The sequence below is a fragment of the Anopheles stephensi genome, chromosome X, assembly GCF_013141755.1.
Source record: "Anopheles stephensi strain Indian chromosome X, UCI_ANSTEP_V1.0, whole genome shotgun sequence".
Lineage (NCBI taxonomy): Eukaryota > Metazoa > Arthropoda > Insecta > Diptera > Culicidae > Anopheles > Anopheles stephensi.
The window spans coordinates 2,244,585-2,267,257 of record NC_050201.1 but is presented as its reverse complement, the minus strand read 5'-3'; the positions used below and the strand labels follow the sequence as shown (position 1 = coordinate 2,267,257).

Here is a 22,673-nt window from a genome sequence, read left to right as displayed (position 1 = left end):
AATGGAATCTGCGGCGCTACTTGGCCTTTTTTTCCCGGGGCCAGAGCTGGCTCGCTACCATACGGACGACGCAACGTTCAGTAAGCCGCCGACTGCGCTCAAGAGTAGTTTGCTGTCTACTTCGGAAACGGTCGTACGGACGTGATCGTTCGAGCCATAAACAGTCACTCGAAAAAAGCTCTCCTACTGCTGCTGCATACGGTAAGCACCGGTGGTGTTGTCGATTTTTTTGTGTTGCCCGTTTCACTACAGAAAGGTTAGAAAACAGAGGAGGCAGAAAAAACGTCTTGCAAAACGTGTGTGCATAGAAGGGTTCCGACGGGTTGAGCAAGTTACCTCCCACCGTTCCAAGGGGGGGGGGGGGGGGTGTCTTAAACCAGATCTGGTACCGTGGCGGCGGTGACGGAGTCACGTTGTCCATTGCTGAAGTGTGTCTCCGCTGTGTGTGATTCGTCTAGTTACTATTAGTTTCGAACAAACGCGACCGAACAGCCGCCCGTTCGCACGACAGCATCACAATCAACACAAACCACCCCAAAACGAGAGAGACTTCGCGCTGGAAGTTGAAACGCATGCTGCCGTAAGATCAGGCCCCAGCTGCTAAAGTCGCATGCAGCTCGGAGGCTGCGAGTGTCGTTTTGGCTAGGCGCCTGGCAGACGGGTGTAATTGTTTTTCTCGCTAGTTTGGCCTACTTCAAGGGATCTCGTAGTTGTTTTTGCGCAAAATGAACATCTCGCGAGGGATGCTTTAGGGCGTGAACGGGTGCTTCAAGTGTGACCGCGAACAGATACTGGGCGACTACTACCCCTGTTGGTGCTGTTCGTGTAATAGACAGAAAAAGAAAACCCATCGAAATTTCCACCAACGTCCAATCACCGCAAGGACGCCATATTGCAGAAGAATTGTCTAACACGAAATTAAAAAAAAAAATAGTTAACCACTACTGCTCACTGACCAGAAAAACCGCGTGTGAATCGTCAGACAGACAGAGTTGCGGCCTGTTAAGCTTCTCGCGCTGTATAACATTATCTCGTATCTCAAGTGTGTCCTCCCCACCGCGAAGGATAAGTGAATGTTTCTTGCGTCCGTCGGCATACCTTCTAAATCGCAAGCAAGCAAACAAACATCCAAATAGTTTGCCCCCCAAAAACATTCGCTCAACGGTGCCTCTGGCTATGCGAATCAGACACACGACAAGGTAAGCCTAGCGGGTCCTGAGGAGTTTTGCCCACAGAAACTTTTCTGGTCCAGATAAGGCCCGCTCTTTGGATCAACCATTTTGTTTCGGTGGGTTTTGGAATGCTTGTCATGTTGCCACCTTCATCACCACCAATATGCTTCAATCAACCAACGCAACGTCTCGTGAAGGGACGCGTCCTATCAATGGAGACATTCAGTGTGTGTGTGTGTGTGTGTCTAAAAATTCCTTCATCCAGTGTTCTAGTTCGCTTTTGACGTGTGATCGCCAACCACACGCTTCCTGGTAGAGACAGGTCTCGCGTTGGGGCTACAGTGATAGCTAGTGGTGTAACCTTCACTTTACCTGTGCCTACTGTGAACACACACACACACACACAGACAGCCCAGTGATCATCGATCCGTTCGCGGTTGGACCATGTAGATATCGGTGTCCTTCACATTTTGTCGTCAGTATACCTAGGGGCTTAGTTGCCAGCCACGCTAGTTCGTAGTGTAGAGCAAGTAGTTTTCCCTTTCTTTTGGAGCGGAGTGTTAAGTGCACCGGTGTGTCAGAGAGCCGCAACCGGTAACGAGTTGCAACGGAACGGATCGACTGAAGAGGAGAAGAAGAAGGAAGAGAAGAAACAAAACTAGTCTAAGGAGAAGCGAGAGAGCGAACGAAAGGAACGCGTATCCGTTGACGTAGCGCTGCGGAGGAATCTGCTGACATGGATGGCACAGGTTCGAGAAGCGGCCGAAGTTGCTGCTTCCTTTTACAGTTTCGCTCAACTATTTATTGCACATCGCCGTAGTAGCTAAAGATGGGTTCGATCGTTAAGTGGAGGAGAGCTGTTGCGAAGTCTACCCAAAATTTAAGTTAGGCGAACTACAATTGCTGTAGCCGCCTCTACCCTTGTGGATCCCTACGCTACGTAATGTAATAGGATCAGCAATGACATGGAAGATGTTGTGAATAGGCTCAACTTTCATCCGGAAGCTTTTGGGATATGACTCCCCTACCCGACGCTGGACGACACTTCAAGATGTCACCAGAAGTCACCGGAAAGGTCTCGTAGCGGGTCGTATCGGGCAGCGGACGCACAACATTCCTGTGCGTGTGGTGGCTGATGTGTCGCTTCACCGAGCGTCTCCCCAATTATCTCATCTGTCATGTATGGTTTGGTTATGTAAGCAGGTGTGTGTGGTTTTTTGCGTTTTTATTATGTAATTATAATACTGACCGAAGACGATGTACTCTGGCCACATTGATAGTACGGGATCACGACGTCAACTTTGATATTGACTACGGCGTGACACTACTCGCGTCCCAAGCGATTGGAATGTAGTCACGCTCGTACTGGCTAGTTTGCAATGGTCAGCTAACACCTCTGACGCATAATAGTGGCCAGCAGTTGGTGTTTCTTATGAAGCAATCTGGGGTAATATGAATGCATTTTTTTTTCTCTCCATCTCAAACCAAGTAGAGGTGCGATTGCGCACTCTTACATTTCTCCATCTCATGGGAAAACCAACAACACAGCAGCCAATATTCAGGAGGTAGTTCTATTGTCTCGCCTAAAGCCAGCGGGTCTCCTCCGTCTCTGTCTCGCCACCTACTTCTGGGCGAAGTACCACAATGGTCGCCCAGTAGCGGACAGCCTAAAATGTGGATGTGGGCTAGGAAAACAAAAACGTCGAACAGTGAAACAAACCAGCGAATGACGACACATGCATTGTCCATTATGTTTCGGAACTGGTGTAAAAGGTTGGCGGAATGTAAGCTGTTGGATATTGAAAGATCAATTTTTGTTACACGCATTTCGTTGCGGTATATGGTGCCTAGGTTTCGAGTGGGTTCTGTTCGGTTGGTGCGTGGTTATGCATTCCAGATGAAGCATGTAAGAATATTGCTTCGGTGGTGCAGTCTGATTGAACAGCGAACAGCTGCCGGATCGGCCATTTTGTTGTTTAATTTATACACCACCTCTGAACTTTTAACATCGAGCACCTTGAACTGTCTATTGTTTTGGGGACAGCAAATTGAGTAGTCCAAAATCCGGTAGCGTTCACTAGCCAGACCTTCAACCACAGGAACTGCTAATGTCCGGAGATACTTCCAACCAAGGAAAATCATTAGTAACAATAGCTCCTAACGTAGCACCTAACTCAAGTTGTCAGGAAAAGGAAATGGCGCGAACGCATTTCGTACTTGAAAGCTGATATTCTAACCAGCTAAACAAAAGCGTCTCGTAGACCTTCCTGGCTTCCAGCTAGAGCCACATAAATCGTGGCAATCTGTCATGTTATAGGTCGGACGGTCGAGATGATCCGCCGCGAGTCGTGAGTTGCCATTAGTGTGCACTGCGGATAAGTTCATCTTGTTCTTAGAATCAAAGACTATTCATGTTCGATGTTCGAGGTGGGTTACGGCTTGCCATACTGATGTCTAAGAGTAGACATGGCGCTGGCTGAAGTTGAAGTCAAGGAAACCAGCTATTGGTGGGTCGAGATCTTCCGAGCTTGGGTAGCAGAAGAAGTAGAGCGCAGGCATTGACTGTGCAATTGGAGGTTGGTTCTTGAAACACACTACATTCCCTGAACCTGTAGCACTGCACAACAGCCGTTGTGGCAATGCCGCCGCCTTAATCCATCACAATGTCGGTATGTAATGCATTCCCTTACCCAGAAGAGCAGCGATCGTGGCTCATTGTTTCCACCGAACTGTTCCGGTAGTGTATGTACGGTTCACGTTGCCACTATCGTTATAGTTATTTAAGTCTCAGCCCTTAAAGTAAAGGTTGTCTTAATCCACGTTTTTAGGAGCGCGCGCGCGTGTTTGCCTAATCGAACTCCACCTTAGCCAAGCTCCAACGTTGTAAGCTAGTGGTTCCGGGTGATTTCAAACCAGTGAAGCTCATATTTTCCCCACGTTTCTACAAGTACTTTCATTGAATTCGCGAACAGGAAACAAACCGCGAGAGTTGTCGATGTTTGAAGTGGAGGAGGGCACACAAAAAAAAAAACACGGACTCCCTGGTACTCCCTGGCCACGGCAAACAATCGCGCGTACGCTAGTTGGCCGGGTTTCTTTTCTCTTTTTCGTCCACACACACAGCAAAAAAAAAAAAACACCCCGTCAGATTTGCCTTTGGAAGACCTGTGCCGAGTGTAGAATTGCAATGTAGTTTCAGCGCTCGTAAATGCATGCGCTGCCCGTGCACGCACAATATAGTCGAAGCTTTTTACCGCTTCCGGCGGTAATACGTCTTTCGGCCATTTTTTTCTTCTTCTGTTCGTTCGCCAGTATCGATACCTATCGGTACATTTATCGCTGCAAGTCTTTGGTTGGCCGGGGTTCGGGAAAATCTTTGGTCGTCGATCGCGTGTGCTGTGGGCTGCATTTTGAAATGTCTATGTTAATTGCATCATTTCGCGCTTTCTTCCAACCGTGTTTGCCACGTTTTCCCTTTTTGCATGAGCCGTGCCGTATTTAGCTGCACGATTGGTGGATGGCGGCGTGCGCTAGGATGGCTGATGTTCGTACAGCGTTTGATTAGGGCGGATTTTCCAACTGCCGGACCCGGCGGGGATGTGTGCTGGATGGTTGGAGGTTTCGCGATAATGAGGACGGATCGCTAAAATGGTTGTCCGATTGGTAAAACCGTCCCTATATGTTCTACGGAGCGTAATAAGTAGACCACCGGTAGGTACCGCCAAGTGGAGCAAATGCATGTTGTCGGAATCATGTTCCTTCTCTGCTGGGCGAAGGGACAGGAAAGTTTTCTTTCGCGGACTGGGTCACCCAGCAGATGTCTGCAGGCAGTGCTGATGATAGAAACGCCGCAAATACCAGACAACATTGCAAGGTCTTAAGACACACGGCGCGTTATGGTACTCGTACATGCTTTCACGCAACTTGCTCTGGTTTTGTTATCTCCCGTTTACCAAGAATATTGAAGTTGGCAACCGTTCGCCGCTGTTGGCTTACTGTTGTGCCGCAAGCGCAATCGCCGAGATCTGTCGCACGAGTCGCACCATGAAAGTTGCTGTCCCGGAGGTCAGCTACTAGTTTTCGCTGTGCACCTGCAGTGTATCTGTTGCTCTGAACGCGTCGTTCGTACCACATTCCTGGTGGCAGGTACTCGTGGTACTCAACCGGACCGTTCGATATATTGCAGCTCAAAAGCATCTCAACTCTCAGATCTCTAAACTCGAATTCTTTCTTTCCAATCCATCTAGGGTTTTCTTTTAGGATGAGGTGATGCACTAATCGGTAGGAACGAAACAGTTGACGAACACGAACTCCTCCACATACACGAGACTACCGTAAAACAAGGCAAGCAGTACACGGTACGTCATTCAACGCCACCGATCATATATCCAATAGCCAACTAACAAAGTCCGTCGTTGTTGTTTGTGTTCTTCTTCGAACTCTATCTACAGCCGTTGGAGGATCGCCGAAGGAAGCATCAGAACGGAGACGAAGGTCTAGCGTCCTCAAGAAGCAACCGAAGCCACACAAACAACCCCCCCACTGGGAGTCGTTGACGGGGTGCGGGCGTTTTTTGGCTGTTCTGGGCCGCCAGGGAAGCGCAGCAGAAGCAAAATCGGAGGCGAACGAGCACAACCATGTTTCCGGTAAGTCGGCAAACCCGTCACAGACCTCCACTTATAGGTGCATTGTGTTTCGGGGTGGGCCTCCTTCCGCTGCACCCGCCAAGCGGATACCGTTACCGGCCAGAAGGTGTAGTAGCTGCTATATGTGGTAGCGCAGCATTGCGGGCGATACCTCGTACGCCTGTTTTCGGCGTCGAGTAGGTTGTGCATTCTGACCAGGTACATCCTAAATGGGTTGCATTTTCCGCCCGACCCGTTCGCTTCTGGCATTGTGCTGTGTCTTACGACCATTTTTTACTTACGCTTACAAAGCGCGTGATTCATTAATGGTCGGGTCCAAAGCCTCGCCAGGTTTTGGGGTAAGCGTTCTCTACCCCTACCACGCCAGGGACCTTCCATTAAAGAGCGAGTAATAGCGGGAATAGAATGATGTGTGTGTGTGTGTGTGTGTATGTGGTAATAGCCGAGAACCTCCTACCCAGGTGAGTCACGCGCTTTTGTGCGTGATCATCATTCAGATCTCCGCGAGTCCGCGGTGAATTTACAGCTTTCGGGTCGAATTTAAATTCATGCTGGGACACCACTCACCGTAATGGCCTTTCCCAGTCAACGGTTGTCGCAAGCGCTGTCCATTGCCCCCGCCGAGTGCCCGGGCCGTGAGTGAGTTCATTTCTAACCCGCGCAACGTTTCATCACCCTCGGTTTGGGATTACTTGTGTTTTTTGCTCCCTCCTGGTAGGTTAGTCTGTTTCGTCTCTCTGTTTTAACCTTTTCGCGCTTACCCTTGATGATTGGTCATGTCAGAAATATTTATTCGGTAAATGATGCATGGTATTTGTTTTTCAGCGACTTCTCCGCGCGGTTAAATATTTATTCACGCAACATTTCCGTAACCGTGGTAGGTTATTAGAAGAGGCCAACCAAAAAACAACAAAAAAAGACATTACTACAAATTACCCGACAAACATCAGGTAGTGCTGGTAGTTTTTCGACGGTGTAAAACACATCTCACCAGCACCGTAATTTAATAGAATTACAATTAAAAGCAACAAACTTTGGACAAATGTTATCCAACTCGCATTAGGCCGGTTTGGATGCGATCGGCTGTGGTTGCGTGCTAGCTGCAAAACGTGAAAACTTCTCACAAGCAGTAATTAGACTACAATCGAACGGGGCCCCGTGCCAGACCACCGTCGGTGTGACGGTGTGAAGTCTGATGAGATGAGATGTGTTGTCTTCAGATTTGTGCAGCCATGCGTGCACCCCCCCGATAGGTAGCGAACGCACGCTGAAGATAATGAAGCCTTTTTAAAGAGCGCAGAAGAAGAAAAAAAAAATAACACTACTGGTGGCCTCGTAACCCAGTCACTCAAGTCAAGAGTTTCTCATATAGATTGCCGTTTTTGTTTTTGCGCGGATTGTTGATGATCGCGTGTAGTGAAGATGCGTTTCCTCTTCCTACAAAAAAAAGAAGACATTACGTATTATAACAATTGCATGACTTGTGTATACAACCACGCAGGGGTTGATCGATTATCGTTCACACTGGGTGTGATATGTTTATCTTTGGGGGACTCGTTTGTTTTGTCTAATGCTTTCCAAGATGGGTGGAAGATGATTAGTAATGAGGTTAAATTATTTAATTATACCCTGATGGAACGTAGCGCATTGTTTTAGTTTTTAGTACCCATGCTGGCATATACAGGATTTCCGAGATGAACGAGCAAGATTCCAGAGCTATATCTGGACATCATTGATGATGAAGTGGAGAATATGTGGCCTTCACTATTTTCACTAAGAGAGAGGATTACAGATCGTGTATCATAGTCGAGGCCTAGTATCCAAGAGCACAAGCTGCTGAACTCCTTTTCCAAACCGTGATGTATAAGTTGACCTATAAGTTGAGTAGCGTCCAGCAAAATACTTGATCATTACTAGTTCATCTTGACAAACCTTGAACCTATGAAATGTAAATCTTGATAAAAAGATATTCTGAATATGGTCAAACCTTAGGTGGAAAGATATTCGGAAGATGACCTATGGTTTTTGCCCACAACAAGTCCCGGTTTCGAATCTCATCCAGAGCGTTCTCATGAACGCCAGGACTGACTATCTTACATCTACATCTATCAATCCTTGGATAATAAATCGTATATCATGTAGGATTCTTGGATACTATATCCTACATCCAATAGGAGCTTTGGATATTAGATCCTGCAGTCCCTAGGAGCTTTGGATATTATATTTTTTATATTGTAGGATTCCTGGACACTATATTCTATATCTTGTACGATCCTCAGATACTATATACTACATCCTGTAGGATTCTTGGATACTATATCCTCTATCCTGTAGGATCCTCAGATACTATATCTTCTATGTTCGAAAGCGTCATCCGGACAAACAGAGTGGTATCACCAAGTAGTTATTCGAATAACAACTAAAATATTTGGTAACGAACTCAGCTCGTTACAACAGTGTTGACTGTGTTCAGACTTCACTGACAAAGTGTCGATGGTGCCTCTAACTAGTTTCCGGCGTATGGTGGCTGAAAATGTTTGCTTTGCTGTGTTTGTTTTTTTCCACACACACATACACGTACAGAAGGTCATCATAGTGGTTTGACCTTAAGGTAATGAATTTTCGAACTACCAATTACGGTGTGAGTAATTACTATCACTGCTGCCGAAACGGTTCAACGCGCGCGACAAGTGAGCAATCGAATCAAAGAAATGCCAAGAGCTGCAAGCGAATGTGATTGCGAAAGCCGTCCACCAACGGTAGCAATGTTGGGGTGCAAACTTTGTACTATGATTTATCGAAATTCGAGCAAACAAATTCAACGCTACCGTGTGTGTGTGTGTTGTGTGAGTCCACAACCTCCTAGCCGAGCTTCAAACGGTGTGGAATCAAACAATTTCACTTTTCTATGTACACATTTCATTTGCATAGTGCGGTAAGAAGTGTCACTTTCGCTGTTTCGCTGTGTAGCACTGCCGAAAAGTCAACAGAAGACTGTCTGTTTGCGTCCCGCTAATTAGTAAACCTCACTGGGCCGAGATTATGATTTAATAGCCTTCATAATCGTAATGCAGAAGACGGAACTAGGGTTATCGAAAAAAAAATCACCACAGCCTTAGGTATTTTATCTTCCCATTTGGTCCCGTGGTATGTGCAACCTTGTGAAATTGGGCGAACGGTTGCTGTGATGTCACGCGACATATATTCGCGGTTGGGTGTCTACTAAGAGGAGAACCGGTATTAAATCCGGCAAACCCCCATTACACAATCTCGCCACTAAACGCATCAGTTTAGCATGGACGAATTTTGACTCAGTTGCGATATTCTCGTCCAAGCGTGATTCTAACACCACGCGCCACTACATTCCAAACAACATGTCTTCCGCCATGATGAATGTCCCCCGAATAAGGCACCGATTAAGGCCTCGACAGATATTGAGGTGCGCACATATCGGCTTTGCTCGAATCGGAAAATCGGCCATACGCATCGCATTTCTCGTTATGGATTTTCGGGTCTCCTCCCTCCGGGGGGAGAGGCATTATGTTTGGTGTCCGCATTTTTGTGGAAAACATTACGCTATTAGCCAACACGCACCCGAAACATCCTGCTAGAGTGTGTGGATGGAACAGGTTTTGTTGGTGCTTCTTTCTTTGACTTTTGTTTTTTTTTTATTTCGTTTTTATCGTGTCTCGCCTCGCCAATCGTCTTTTCCAACCCTGTTGTAGCTGTAGCACAACACTCAAAAACAGTGGGGCATTACGCAACCGTTTTGAGCAATAATATCACCTTTAGCTCTCTTGTAGGGTACCGGTTTCAGGCCGCTTCTGGTTGCTGGATTGCAGGATTGAGCGAAAAAGATAGCGAGCGTGAGAGAGAGAGAGAGAGAGAGAGAGAGTGAGAGAAAGCGAGAGAAGGAGGGCTAGTACATTAAGCAACCTGATTGCAAGACTGGGTGATGATTAGCCTCACTGATACACACACACTGTTGAAAAACTGATAATTCGAATTCCAAACTGTGCGAAAACAAAGCATACGCACAAAAAATTTACACAACCTGAAGCAACACAGAACAGGTTGCCATTTTGGGAAGGCCATTTTGGAGTCGTTTTTTCACTTGTTGTAATAAGCATAAAAGTACTTTTACTTTATCTTCCACGGTGAATGTTGCTCTCCTTTCGATAATCAATGTTCGATCGAGAGTGCGTTCTGCTTTTTTGTGTCTGGTAGTAGCAGACCACAATCTACCGGATGTTCGGACAGGTTACATCCCCAGGTTCAAGATGGATGACCAAATGTCACATTTGAAAAGGTGTGGTTATGTCCCGTAACAACAACAACAAAAAAAGCAACGACCAACCCAAAGCACCAAAGAAGAATTTCTGTGTTTTCACCATCCCAAAATAAAAAAAAAACGGCCGAAAAATGCAACCTGATCGTTGCGCATAAAAAGGAAAGTTTACAGCAGGCCCAGCATCATCTGGAAAGAAGGAACGAAAAAAACACGAAAAATCCGGGCCAACCATTTGGGAGCGGGCCCAAACGAGCGGGGCGATAAATTTAAAAAACCCTCCGCCTTTGCCACCACGGCTCCATCCAGCGCGTGAGATGGAATTTCCGGATGACACACCTTAACCGCCGGTGGGGGTCCATGATACTCATGAACCAATCAGTTTTCACCGGTCACCTCACCATCACACAAATTGTGTGTGATTCGATTTTTGTCCACCGATCTTTCTCCAGCTCGGAACCCCCCTCGCACAGGGAGCTCTTGGTGGGTATTGCGCGCTCGCCCATCACCATATCAACGACGGTGACGGCGGGTTACTGGCGTTACGAAGATTCGACTACAACTTTCACTTAGCGCTGCCGTACGGTTGTTGTTGCTTTCGTAATGGCAATCAAAACAACACACCACCATCACCACCACACAATGGCATAAGCCGTTTAGTTTCCCACATACGGCGGTGGTTCGGCGGATGGTCAGGGAGATTGAGGTGGACCGGCAGCAGCAGCAGGCCGAAGCACTTTTGGATCCGGGAAAGGATCGACTTGTCGTAGTTTCTTTCGCCCGCTTCTTCTGCCCGATGAAGTGTTTCGTAATACCTGTCCGCGGTGTACAGATACGTTTTTTTTTCTAGCACCAAAAGAGAGAACGCCGTGCCAGAAGTCATCGGTCGGTGGACAACCATCCGCACGTGAGCTTTAGATGGTGCGTGTGGAAGTTTTTTTTTTCTTACAAGCAACCGTGAAGGTTTCCTCACATTTATTCCAGAGAACAGAGAGAGAGAGAGAGAGAGAGAGAGAGAGATCTCGGAATTTATTGACCCTTGAAGTTGGAGAGGAAGAATGTTTTGCTATCGTTTACATCAATCTGAAGTGTTCAGGCAACTGTTCCGTGCCATCTGCGGTTTGATGTTGTCCATCAGAACAGGAATGGCGACGAGTAACATGAGATACGTTCGCCAAATTTCAAATAGATTTTTTAGCGAATCGCTGACTTCTTCTGGCCTCTTACAAGGTTTACAGACATCTTAGATAAAGCAGACCACCGATGTACCGATAGACATCTCGACATCAGAAACAGTTTCTTCTTAGGCTTGGTCGTTGGAAGACATTATAATGGCGAACTTGGACCGACAAAGGGGACTCTTTATTCTAAGCCTCATTCACAATTATTTGCGTAGGTTGTCTATTCTTGGAGGTCTTCAAGCATCACGCATTCGGCAGATTCAGAGTGATTGCCAGAGAGCTATGACGGAATGAATTCATTCGGCTTTTGGACATGTTAATGGAGTTAGTGTCTATCTGTGCCTTTATATGGCTCGCTGACATGCCTTTGAAGTTCGATACATTTGATGGGAGAAGATCGCTATCTCCACGGCGAACTTTGCTACCAATCTTTGGACGGGAACAAGAGTATAATAGACTTTAGAATGGAATATGGACAACCAAGAAAATGGAGATGCTAATTGCGCCGGTGTTCTCATTCTCACTGCACAGCTTCACAAAGGAGCGGAGCTATTCTTGGCAATAGCGATACTAGCATTATGGAGCGGCAATGAATCACTGGCAGCCGACAGCAACCAGCGCGTCGTGTGCTACTACACAAACTGGTCCGTCTACCGACCGGGCACCGCCAAGTTCACACCGCAAAACATCAACCCGTATCTCTGCACCCATCTGATCTACTCGTTCGGTGGCTTTACGAAGGAAAACACGTTGAAACCGTACGACAAGTACCAGGATATCGAGCAAGGTAAGTGAAACCACCGTATTGCTGCAACCGCACCGCACACATCTCACGCACCGCACGCTTTTGCGATCAAATGTCGTTTCACTTCCCGGTTCGCAATGCAGGTGGATTTGCCAAGTTTACCGGGCTGAAGACGTACAACAAAAATCTGAAAACGTTGCTGGCAATCGGTGGCTGGAATGAGGGTTCGTCGCGTTTCTCACCGCTGGTGGCGGACGCCGAACGACGCAACCAGTTCGTAAAGAATACGATCAAATTTTTGCGCCAAAATCATTTCGATGGGCTCGACCTGGACTGGGAGTATCCGGCGTTCCGGGATGGTTCGAAGCCGAAGGATCGGGAGAACTATGCCCAGCTGGTGCAGGAGTTGCGCGAGGAGTTTGAGCGTGAGGCGTCGAAGACGGGCCGTCCAAGGTTGCTGCTGACGATGGCTGTACCGGCCGGTATCGAGTACGTCGAGAAGGGTTACGATGTGCCGAAGCTGAACAAGTATCTGGATTGGTTCAATCTACTGTCGTACGATTATCATAGTGCGTACGAACCGGCAGTCAATCATCATTCGCCGTTGTTTTCGCTGGAGGAGGCGTCCGAGTATAACTTCGACTCGGAGCTCAACATTGTAAGTTGCTGTTCGCGTGCTCTTCTCTTTGTGTTTGGGAGTCTTATATGTTTCTTGTTTCATCACCATGGCACCATCATTTGATAGGATTATAGTGTGAAGTTCTACCTGAAAGCTGGTGCAGATCGTGACAAGCTTGTGCTTGGTATTCCAACGTACGGTCGCTCGTACACGCTGTACAACCCGGACGCTACCGACATTGGTGCGCCGGCCGACGGTCCCGGAGAGCAGGGTGATGCAACGCGCGAAAAAGGCTACCTAGCGTACTACGAAATTTGCTCCAACCTTAAGGACAGCTCCGACTGGACGGTGGTCCAGCCCAATCCGAAAGCAATGGGTCCGTACGCGTACAAGGGTAACCAGTGGGTCGGCTACGACGATGAGGCAATCGCACGCCGCAAGGCAAAGTACGTCGCCGAGAACGGGCTCGGTGGTATCATGTTCTGGTCGATCGATAACGATGACTTTAGGGGAACCTGTCACGGCAAACCGTACCCTATCATTGAAGCAGCCAAGGAAGCACTGCTGGCCAGCACAGAGTAAGTATCGCCCAACACACACCGATCATGCTGAACGAAAATCGGCCAGAACACCCCACGTGCGGGAGCGTTCCGTTGCGCAACCGGCTCACTAATTGTGTTTTGTTTCATCAACCATCCTACAGAGTGGGCATAAACGATGTTGCTTCATCGGGCCGACCGCGGAAACCGAACCGTTCGCGCAGTCGCCCTGGTTCAGCAACGCGCAACCGTGTGAATACTGACAACAATAACGAAATTAAGGCATCGTTCAAAACATCTCCAGGGCGTAAGGTAGCGCGGCCGGTACGTGTTACAACGACCAGCACCACCACCACGACCACGACGGAAGATTCTTTGTACATTGGCGGAAGAACCACAACACCGCAGCCGCCAACTACTCCTGATCCAGGCGCAGGTAAATGTCGCTTCTCAGTCCGCCCCGTGTGCGGAGAACGGAGGCGGATAATCACATCCAGCTAATGTTTTTCGTTTTGTTGTTCGTTGATCTTGCTTATGTGCAGATTTCAAATGCGAAGATGAAGGTTTCTTCCCGCATCCACGCGATTGCAAAAAATACTTCTGGTGTTTGGATAGTCCCAGCCTCGGTCTGGTGGCGCATCAGTTTACCTGCCCATCGGGGCTGGTGTTTAACAAGCTGGCCGATTCGTGCGATTACGCTCGTAATGTGATCTGCTCCAAGACCGTCGCAACGACTTCAACCACAAGCACGACGAGCACCACCACAACGGTGGCAACACCCACCACATCAACCACACCGCGACCGCGCCTCACAATTCCCACCAATCGCAATAACTTCTTCAACCGTGGAACGTTTACCACCACGACCACCACGGAACCGACCGTGGAGGTAGACTACTCCGACGAGGATAACACCGAAACGCAGCCAGAGGAGGACCCGAAGGTGATCAAGGAGCTGATTGCACTGATCAAAAAGGTTGGCGGCATTGAGGAGCTGGAGAAGCAGCTCCAGGCGCAGGAAGATGGGTCCATACTGTTGAAAGATGCGGCCTCGGATCAAATATCGACGACAGCACCAACCATTAGCAAATCGCTGTACGAACGTGTACTGAGCCGTACTGGAACGGTGGGACAGAAGTTCCGCCCGGCCATCACCTTCACCCAGCAGGATAAGACGGGTTCGCTGCCGGAGAACAAATACTCATCGGTGGTGCGCAACTCGTACACGAACAGTCGCGTAGGACCGCAAAATGAAGGACTCGACCAGTTGCCCGAATTTGAGGGTGTGTTCCGCGAGAAGCCTAAGTACGTCACGTTGCAACGAGTGCGTCCGACTAAGGCAACTTCGATCGAGGATCGGTACGATGACGATGAGGATATAGACGAGGAAGAGAATCAACCGTCTACGTTCACAACGAGCAAACCGACCTCCGTTCCGAAGTACGTCAGTATCAGACGTCAGCGTCCGACAACGGTTGCCGAGCAGGACAGTGAGCTAGACAGTGATGATGCGGCACAGGACGAAGATCGTGAGCCGGAGAAAGCTTCTGCAGGTGGTGCGCAGTACAATACGGTGAATCGTAACTGGAACCGCAGGCCGACAGAGGCATCGAATGTGGCGGAAAGTGAACCGGAGCGTTCGTCTCCAAATCGGTAGGTTCTCTTGCAATTCCAATTCCTATTTGCTAGTCCGATTTCTGACTCATTTCCTTTGCACAACAGCTACAACACCATCGATCGTAGACGGACGACCAGCATACCGTACACCAGCAGTCGGCTGCAGGATGCCGAACGTGATGATGTAGGCACAGATTCTTCTCTTTTGGTACCATCTACAGACTTCCAAACCATATACACTACAGCTTCCACCACCACGATCGATCCATCACAATCTTCAGAACCAAACTTGATACCTTACAGCACACGACAGTATAGTAGTGTTGAGCGCGTTAACAGCAACACCATTAGCAACGACAACGACCGCAGCGGCAATAGCGAAAGTAGTAGTAGTAATAGTAGTAACGATAGCGATAGTAGTACTGGCAGCGATACTGCTGCCGCCAAACCGACCAATTTAGCATTCGCAAGCGCAACCAGTGCCCCGGCCGGCGACAGTGCTGAAGAGCCGGAGCAGGTGCAGGTGCTGTCGAATGTCGAGTACCAGCCTTCTTCGGAGGTGACTGACACCACTGTGCCAATTGTTTCTACCTTGCACAGAACGGACGATGGTATTAACGGTGACGGTGCAAACGCACCGCTCGGTGAATCGATGCTAGAGGTAACCACCATACTAAACACAGGTGAAAGCGTTACTGGTAGTAGTGTTAGCAGTCTGGACGCTGGTTTGGAGGGTAGTGATACATTTGCTAATAACGATAAGAGCTTCGAGCCACTGTACGATGGTGGTGAGAAAGGGTTCACCGACTACGAGGCGATCGTTACCACCACCACGACGACCAGTGCACCGTCGGTGCCGTCGACCACGGCGGTCCCAGCGACGGCTAGTTCCCTCACTAACGATGCTACTTCTAACTCAGTTTTCAAATTCACAAGAACTAGGAAACCATCGATTACCACCACCACCACCGCTACACTAGAACCTGTCACTAACCCTAGTCGGAAAGTTCCCCCGGGAAGTGGTGTTGCTTCGATAAAGGCAGCCCCACGCCCATTCGCAGCAGGCGCACGTCGCACACGTCCGACGCGCCTGCCAGACACTGCGAACAGCTTAGCTACCACTGCCGCGCCAGAGCAAGAGTCGACGACACTCCGATCGGTAAAGGTGAGTTTTTCCAATGCCCAGAGATTTGATCTTTCAGCAAGCCGGCAGCGTAGAGTCGGTACCGCTACGCCCGAAAGTAGCGAAGTGTTAGATGGTAGACAGAGTAATGAGCAGCCCGCGACACGCGCCACCGTGCGTGGTAACCGTGGCCGGGTGCGATTCCGTACTGTGGCCGAGCCATCGGTCGCCACCTCCGCACCACTCTCTAGCGATGATTCGCAAAGCACTAGATCTTCGAACAAGTTTGCTAGCACAACCACTCAAACTACGCGTCGCCGCTCGAGACCATCTACCGGAGAACTAGCCACCAATCGTTTCGCCATCGGGCGTACTACGACGGTCAGCTCCACGGCGAGCACACCGACAGCCGAACCGTTGACAACCGTCTCCGACCGTGGCTCGTTACGTCGCGTTAACTTTAGCCTGTACAGTGGACGTCGGACGAGCGAACCGGTGTCCACATCGTCCACCGAAGAACCACGCATAGAGACGGAATCGTACGACAGCGTGACACCGGCAGAGATTAAATCGTACACACGCGTCGCAGAGGATCCGTTCATGGCGCAGGAACGCATACTGCTTACGCTCGGTACCGCGCTACGGTACGGTTTTAGCAGCCGTAATGAGCTGACCAGTGGCACACCAAGTCCCACCTTCCCGACGCAACCGGTGCAAGAGTTTTCAAGCACACCAGGTCCGGCCCGTTCCACCTTCAAGGGTCGTCCGTTTGGGCGCGAAAATGTGGACAACATGGAAAATAATGGGTTGGCCGAAAACTTAAACGACATGTCAACGGAACAGGCAAATCTGGCGTTCTTTGAAGACACTGCCACACCTGACGGTCGATTACTAAGCGAGCTAACAACGGTGTACAATGTGAACGCGGCTGAAGTCGACACAACTACTCCACAGCCGAGAAAACTCGTGTCGTCCAGCTTAAGAGATCGGTACACTGCCAGCAGTACAACGGAAGCCGTCGATACCACACTAAACGTGGTAGTTTCCGAAGTCAATACGAACAAAACGTTCATCCCGGGCCGCACACGTCCAACACGCCCGTCTCGGCTCCGTACGACATTAGATGCTAGCACAGGATCGACCGCGAGCGAGCAGGAAGCAACCAGATCACCATCGCGTAGACCGTTTATCGCAAGAAAGCAACCTGACGCTGTCAGTGCGTCACGTTTCTCGCCACCGGAAGAATCGTTCGGTAACGATGTGACGGAACGGGCGACGGGTATTTCAACGACCAAACGGCAACGTGTAAACCGTCGTCGTACCACTACCACGGCGGCACCTACTACCGGCACTACTGCAGCTGACGCAAGTTCTGTCACACGCGGACGTAACGCTTTCAACACCGATCAACGCCGACAGCGATTGCCAGGCAACCGGTTTTTGAAGACCGCCTCTACGCCGACTTCTACGGAAGCGTTCACGGCGGAACCCACGTTCCCGGACAGTAATGTGGCTAACTCGGACTTTACCACCGTGATCACCGACACGTCTAACGAAATTGCTTCGGGATATGATTTGCTTAACAGCGACAACTTGCTCAACCTACCAAATCTTCGCACCAATGAAGACATTGACGAGGAAGACGCTACCGAAACGCTGTCCACGCTAGCCGTGGCTGTTACTGAAGCGAATCCGAGCTCCAATTTGGTTTCGGGCAGTCTATCGCAGCAAACGAAGCCTCAGAAGCTAACCAGCTCTGATGGTACGCGTATTAACGATAGTCAACAGATTGAGTCCGAATCTATCCCAAGCCGTAGCTCGACGAGAGTATTCGGTGGTGGTGCGACCAGACGTAAGTTTACCGGAAAGTTTGTCACGACAGAGGCACCGGAACCGACGGAACCGATAAAGAAGTTTGTGCCGACGCGCCGAAACCGCCCCTCATTCTCGCTAGCCCGTAATAGCCGACTGTCGACCACTACGGAAGACAGTGCGATTGTCGCTACTACCGCAGACGCAGACGGTAACGTTTCAGGCGGTCCGGCACCGTTCGTACCATCGCGTAAACGTAAGCCACTGCAGCTCGGTAGCCGCACATCCACTACGGCAGCACCGGTGAATGAGAATGCGAACGGTGAAGATTCGGTCCAACCGTCCGCACGTCCAACAAGGCGTCGTCCGGCCTACTCACTGAACCGTCCGGCAAGACCACAAGCGTTTGAGAATTCGTTCGACAAAGCAACGGTAACGTCAAAGCCAGTTGAGCAAAAGTCGATCAATCGCACCTCGGTACTGCTACCGAAGCGACCGAATCTATTCGCACGTACTACTACCACCACCAGCACGACAACTGCCGCACCGTTGGAAGCGGACGATTCGGACAGAACGACGCTGGAGGACAGATTCACGTCCTCGGAAGAACAGCGCTACAGTGGTGAGGAGAATGAGGGAGACAATGAAATTCAACGTCAGGGTAAGAGACTGTTTGGGCAGCTGGGTAGTGATGCCAGCAATAGCTTGGTCCCGCAAGAAGTCGACACAGAAAAACCACGCCCAGAACCTACGTACGGTGGAGTGCGAAGACCGGGATCTCGCGTCGGTCCGACACCGGCCCGTGTTCAGCCGAACTCTGGCAGTAATAGGTTCATTTTCAAGAACAACCAACCAGCTGCAACAGGTACTGCGGACGGTTCCGCATCTGTGACCACGCAACGCACATTTACAACTCGCACTAGACGTCCGTTCGGCAATGTTGGAGGATACAAACCAACGGCACAAAATGGTACCGTACTGAGCGGTGACTCTGGAGCACCGGTTGCAGGTAGTGTCACTACACCGAGACCACGGTTTACTCCAACGACGCGTACGCGTCCCACATTCGGTCGACTACGGTCCACCACTGCCTCGCTGGCGAGTAAACCGGACGCAGGCACGGATGGTGAGCGTGTGGTAGTCGCCTCGACACTGAACGATCTGGAGCAGGGTGCAGGTTTCGCCACGCGACGCTACCAGCCACGTAAACCAACCAGCCGACGTAACTTTACCTCCGTTAGCGTACCGGTAACGTCGGTGGGTAGTGGTGTGGGCAGTTTTTACAATGGTACGCGCGCGGGACAGAACGTAACACTGCCGGCGGTGTTCTTACTAACAACGAAAGATACGGCAGAGGGCATACAACAGACGACACCATCACAAACGTACAAGGAGACAACGCTATCTGCGGCCGAGTTTCCAACCGACGATACAAAACAGCCTCACGATTCAACGACCGCTTTTACCGTCGTTTCGCCTATCGCTACGGATGAGCTAACACCAACAACAACAACTACCACCACCACCACCACCACATCGCCCTGGCTTCTGGAGACAGTAAACGGGGCCGAAAACACTACCTCGTACGAGGATACAGTCAACACATTCAGAACCACCACCGAATACTACACCGCATCTGATGAGACTCACTACACCACACTGAATACGGCTGACACGATCTACACGATTAATGATAATATCGATATTGATGATGTCAATGTATTGCAGGACCGTAGTAGAACGTCGACGACCACCGTCAAGCCCACCACGCTGTACCACGTGTTCTCGATCGATAAGGAGAACGAATCGGTCCCATCCTCCACCGAGATTTATCGCACCGAGGAGCAAGAGATCGAGCTGCCGGCGGCCAACCGAACGGACAAGCTGGTCAAGATACACCGGGTGGTCGAAATCTACACGAAGAACACAAGCAATCCGGACGAGCTGCCCGTCATGCAGAAGCTTGGTGAGATCAATCGCAAGATTATCATACGGCTGGTAGAACCGAACCGGGCCAACAATCGCACCACGAGCGGCACCAGCAGCAGCAGCTACACCACGACCACGCTCGGTAGCGGTGCTCCGGTAACGGAGCGTGCCGACGATGAGGATACGGATAATGGGCGAGGTCGCACCGTCGTCCTGTCGTCGAACAGTGTGTTCACGGTGGAGACGTCCACCATTCCTCTCGAAGGTTTGTTTGATCCGGAGAAGGGTGTCGGATACCCGACCACTGACATGCCACCGCAGGCAGATAGCGAACAGGACGTGCCAACCGTGGCTCCGCATCCAGAAATTGAGCGCATTTCGAGCGTAGACTTTAGCTCGGCAACAGGTGCCAGCCCGCTGGAACAGGACGACGAACTGCCGGCAGTGACGCAGCTTGCTGCAGAGACCGATCGCTACGTGCAGGTAACTAGCTTGCGGCCGGACTTGACAGACGATACGGATACGGAGTCGAGCAACGATGACAGACAGCAGCAGGGCAACGGGTACAAACCACAGACCACTGACTACTACCTTGCCCCGGCCGATGAACTAACCACGACGGCAACGGTAGCGGCAGAACCGGAAGAAACCACCTTCAAAAGCGTGACGATGAGTACGACCCGCACCACACCGGTAGTGGTATCGTCCTCGACTCAGCGCGAAATCGTGCACAAGTACACACTGCCGGCCGAGTTCTCTTTCCAAGAGCCGTCCAGCGAAACGACCACCACGAAGACAACCACGACACCAGCCACCACCACAACCACCACCACCACCACCAGCTCATCATCAGCTCCGGAAGTACTGACGACCACGGTGGCGGACCTACCGTCCGGCAGTAGTACGGTGGTCGATCGCGTACAGTCGCTGGTGTTGCCAAGCAAGGAGAGCAAGAAAAAGTACACCAAGCGCCCGGAATCGGTCCTTACTGCGTCGCGGGTATCCGACTTTGCGTACAGCAGGGACAGTTCCGCCGAAGCTGACAATGAGCGGGTGATAGCGACTACCGAACCACTGTTCATGACCGAACCGGCCCCAGCCACCACGACTAAAGCCACCAACACACGCCACTACACAAACAATCGCAAGTACGTGTCGTCGCTATCGCTGCGGCCTAACTTTAGCACACCGGAAGCTACCCAGAACGTTGGTGGTGGTGGTCCATCGTACAGGAAGTCGAAAGACATTCCCGTGGTACCGCTACCGAAGGTGATCAGCTCAAAGTCGGCTACGCAACGCGTACCCACTACTACCGAATCGACGACTACGACGACCACGACGACAACGACGACCACGCCCGCACCAATCACTAAGATCGACTTCAACATCAAGTACGTGCTGCCGGTCAACCTGCCGGACGCTAACTCGCACGAGCTCAAGATCGAAAGCAAGAATGACAAGTACAGCATACCGCTGTCACCGATACTGAGGCCAGATTTTATCACGCGCGAAATATCCGGCGAACGGCAGGATCGTCAGTTTTCGCCCGTCTACCGGCCCGAGCTGGATAACGATGAGCTGACGCGCCAACTGACCAGCGACGCCGATCCGGTCGCACTCGAGGCGGAACATCTGGACCGCGAAATACTTGGCGACGGTGACGGTAGACAGTCGGCGGAGAGTGGCGCATCGCTTGACAGCGGTACGGCAGAACAGCTCGTCAGCCATAGTATACCGTCGTCCGCGGCATACTTCTTGCGCCGTACGGCCGAGGTTAGTTAAGGACGGGCGGGTACGACGAGAGCGGACCGCCGTAACACCGTACACCAACACCCGGTTCGAAGATGGTCAAAGATGGTCGTAACGAAAAGCGCGCGAAACGTTTGCAGTTATATACTCTTTATCTATCTATATATACTCACGAACGGTTGTGCACACTCTAAGCGGGTATCACACTGTTTTACATTTGTGTAGGTCATATAGGTGTATGTGCGTATGTATGAGTGTGTGTATGTGTGAGTGTATGTGAGACAAATTTTGAGTGTCGGAATGCGGAAACATCTAATACAACGTGTCACATAACCCATCCCTTCCCTTGGGTAAGCCAAAACCGATTAACCACAGCGAGAATCAAAATGGCGGATTAGGGAATTTTAAGCAATTGTGTGTGTGTTTACGAGTGTCTGTGTGTTACCCTGTTTTTTATTTCGATTTTCATACATTCTTTCCCTTACAATCTAATCAAATCTGCACAAACTTTTGTTTTTGTTTTCTTTTACCACCGTGTTTCACTAACATCCATACGCATATCCCTTTTACCATTGTGCAGCGAAATGACTAATCAATGTTGCCATAGGACCGCCAAGAGGTAGAAACTATTGTACAGAACCAAAAAAAAAAAAAAGTTGCAGAAAAACCCTACCCGGTGTTTAGTGTGAATTACATTCTGTTAAGAAACAAACGTAAACCTCATTACGGTTACGCTGCCCAATTTTCTGTGTCATTCATCAGTTGCTGCCTGTCAGTGATAGTACTTTTTTTCTCTTTCGTGTTCTTTTACTTAGTAATTGATTTATTATTTACTAACCATTGTTGTTGTTTCCTGTTTGTTGCCTGTTTGACATTCTAACTTCAAGTCGGTTTGGTTTAATTGCATTCCATGTGTGGTTTTCTCTTTTTTCGTTACCTAATATGTGTCTGCTCGTTGGTCGACCGACACTCTGCATTAGCTGCGGGCAACTACTACCAGCTGGAGTAGTAACCGGTCGCAAAACGGACTGTGCAGATGTCAATGTTTGCTACACTTTCCATTATCACACTGGAAGTGTAACAAACACCCATGCAACTGGCATTGTTGGTGTATGTGACAAGTGGTCTCCTGTCACAACAGCAAATACTTAAGCTTACCTCCTTTCTACTACCGACATTTAAGCCAAACTGTGTACGAACAATTGGTTTCTCGCGATGTTGTAGGTCACAGTAAATACATCGAACAAGTATCG

General features: G+C 49.8%; 1 protein-coding gene across 1 annotated transcript in view; it reads left to right on the top strand.

Moving 5' to 3' along the window:
- Positions 1-22,673, top strand: part of LOC118505348 (mucin-5AC-like) — a 32,875-nt gene continuing 10,202 nt past the window's right edge. The window contains exons 1-9 of the mRNA XM_036041459.1: positions 1-201; positions 5,420-5,530; positions 5,624-5,818; positions 11,819-12,074; positions 12,176-12,690; positions 12,778-13,229; positions 13,355-13,626; positions 13,733-14,843; positions 14,913-21,444. Of these exons, the coding sequence (XP_035897352.1) occupies positions 5,810-5,818; positions 11,819-12,074; positions 12,176-12,690; positions 12,778-13,229; positions 13,355-13,626; positions 13,733-14,843; positions 14,913-21,444 (9,147 nt within the window). The 5' untranslated portion in view covers positions 1-201; positions 5,420-5,530; positions 5,624-5,809. The remainder of the gene's footprint in view (positions 202-5,419; positions 5,531-5,623; positions 5,819-11,818; positions 12,075-12,175; positions 12,691-12,777; positions 13,230-13,354; positions 13,627-13,732; positions 14,844-14,912; positions 21,445-22,673) is intronic.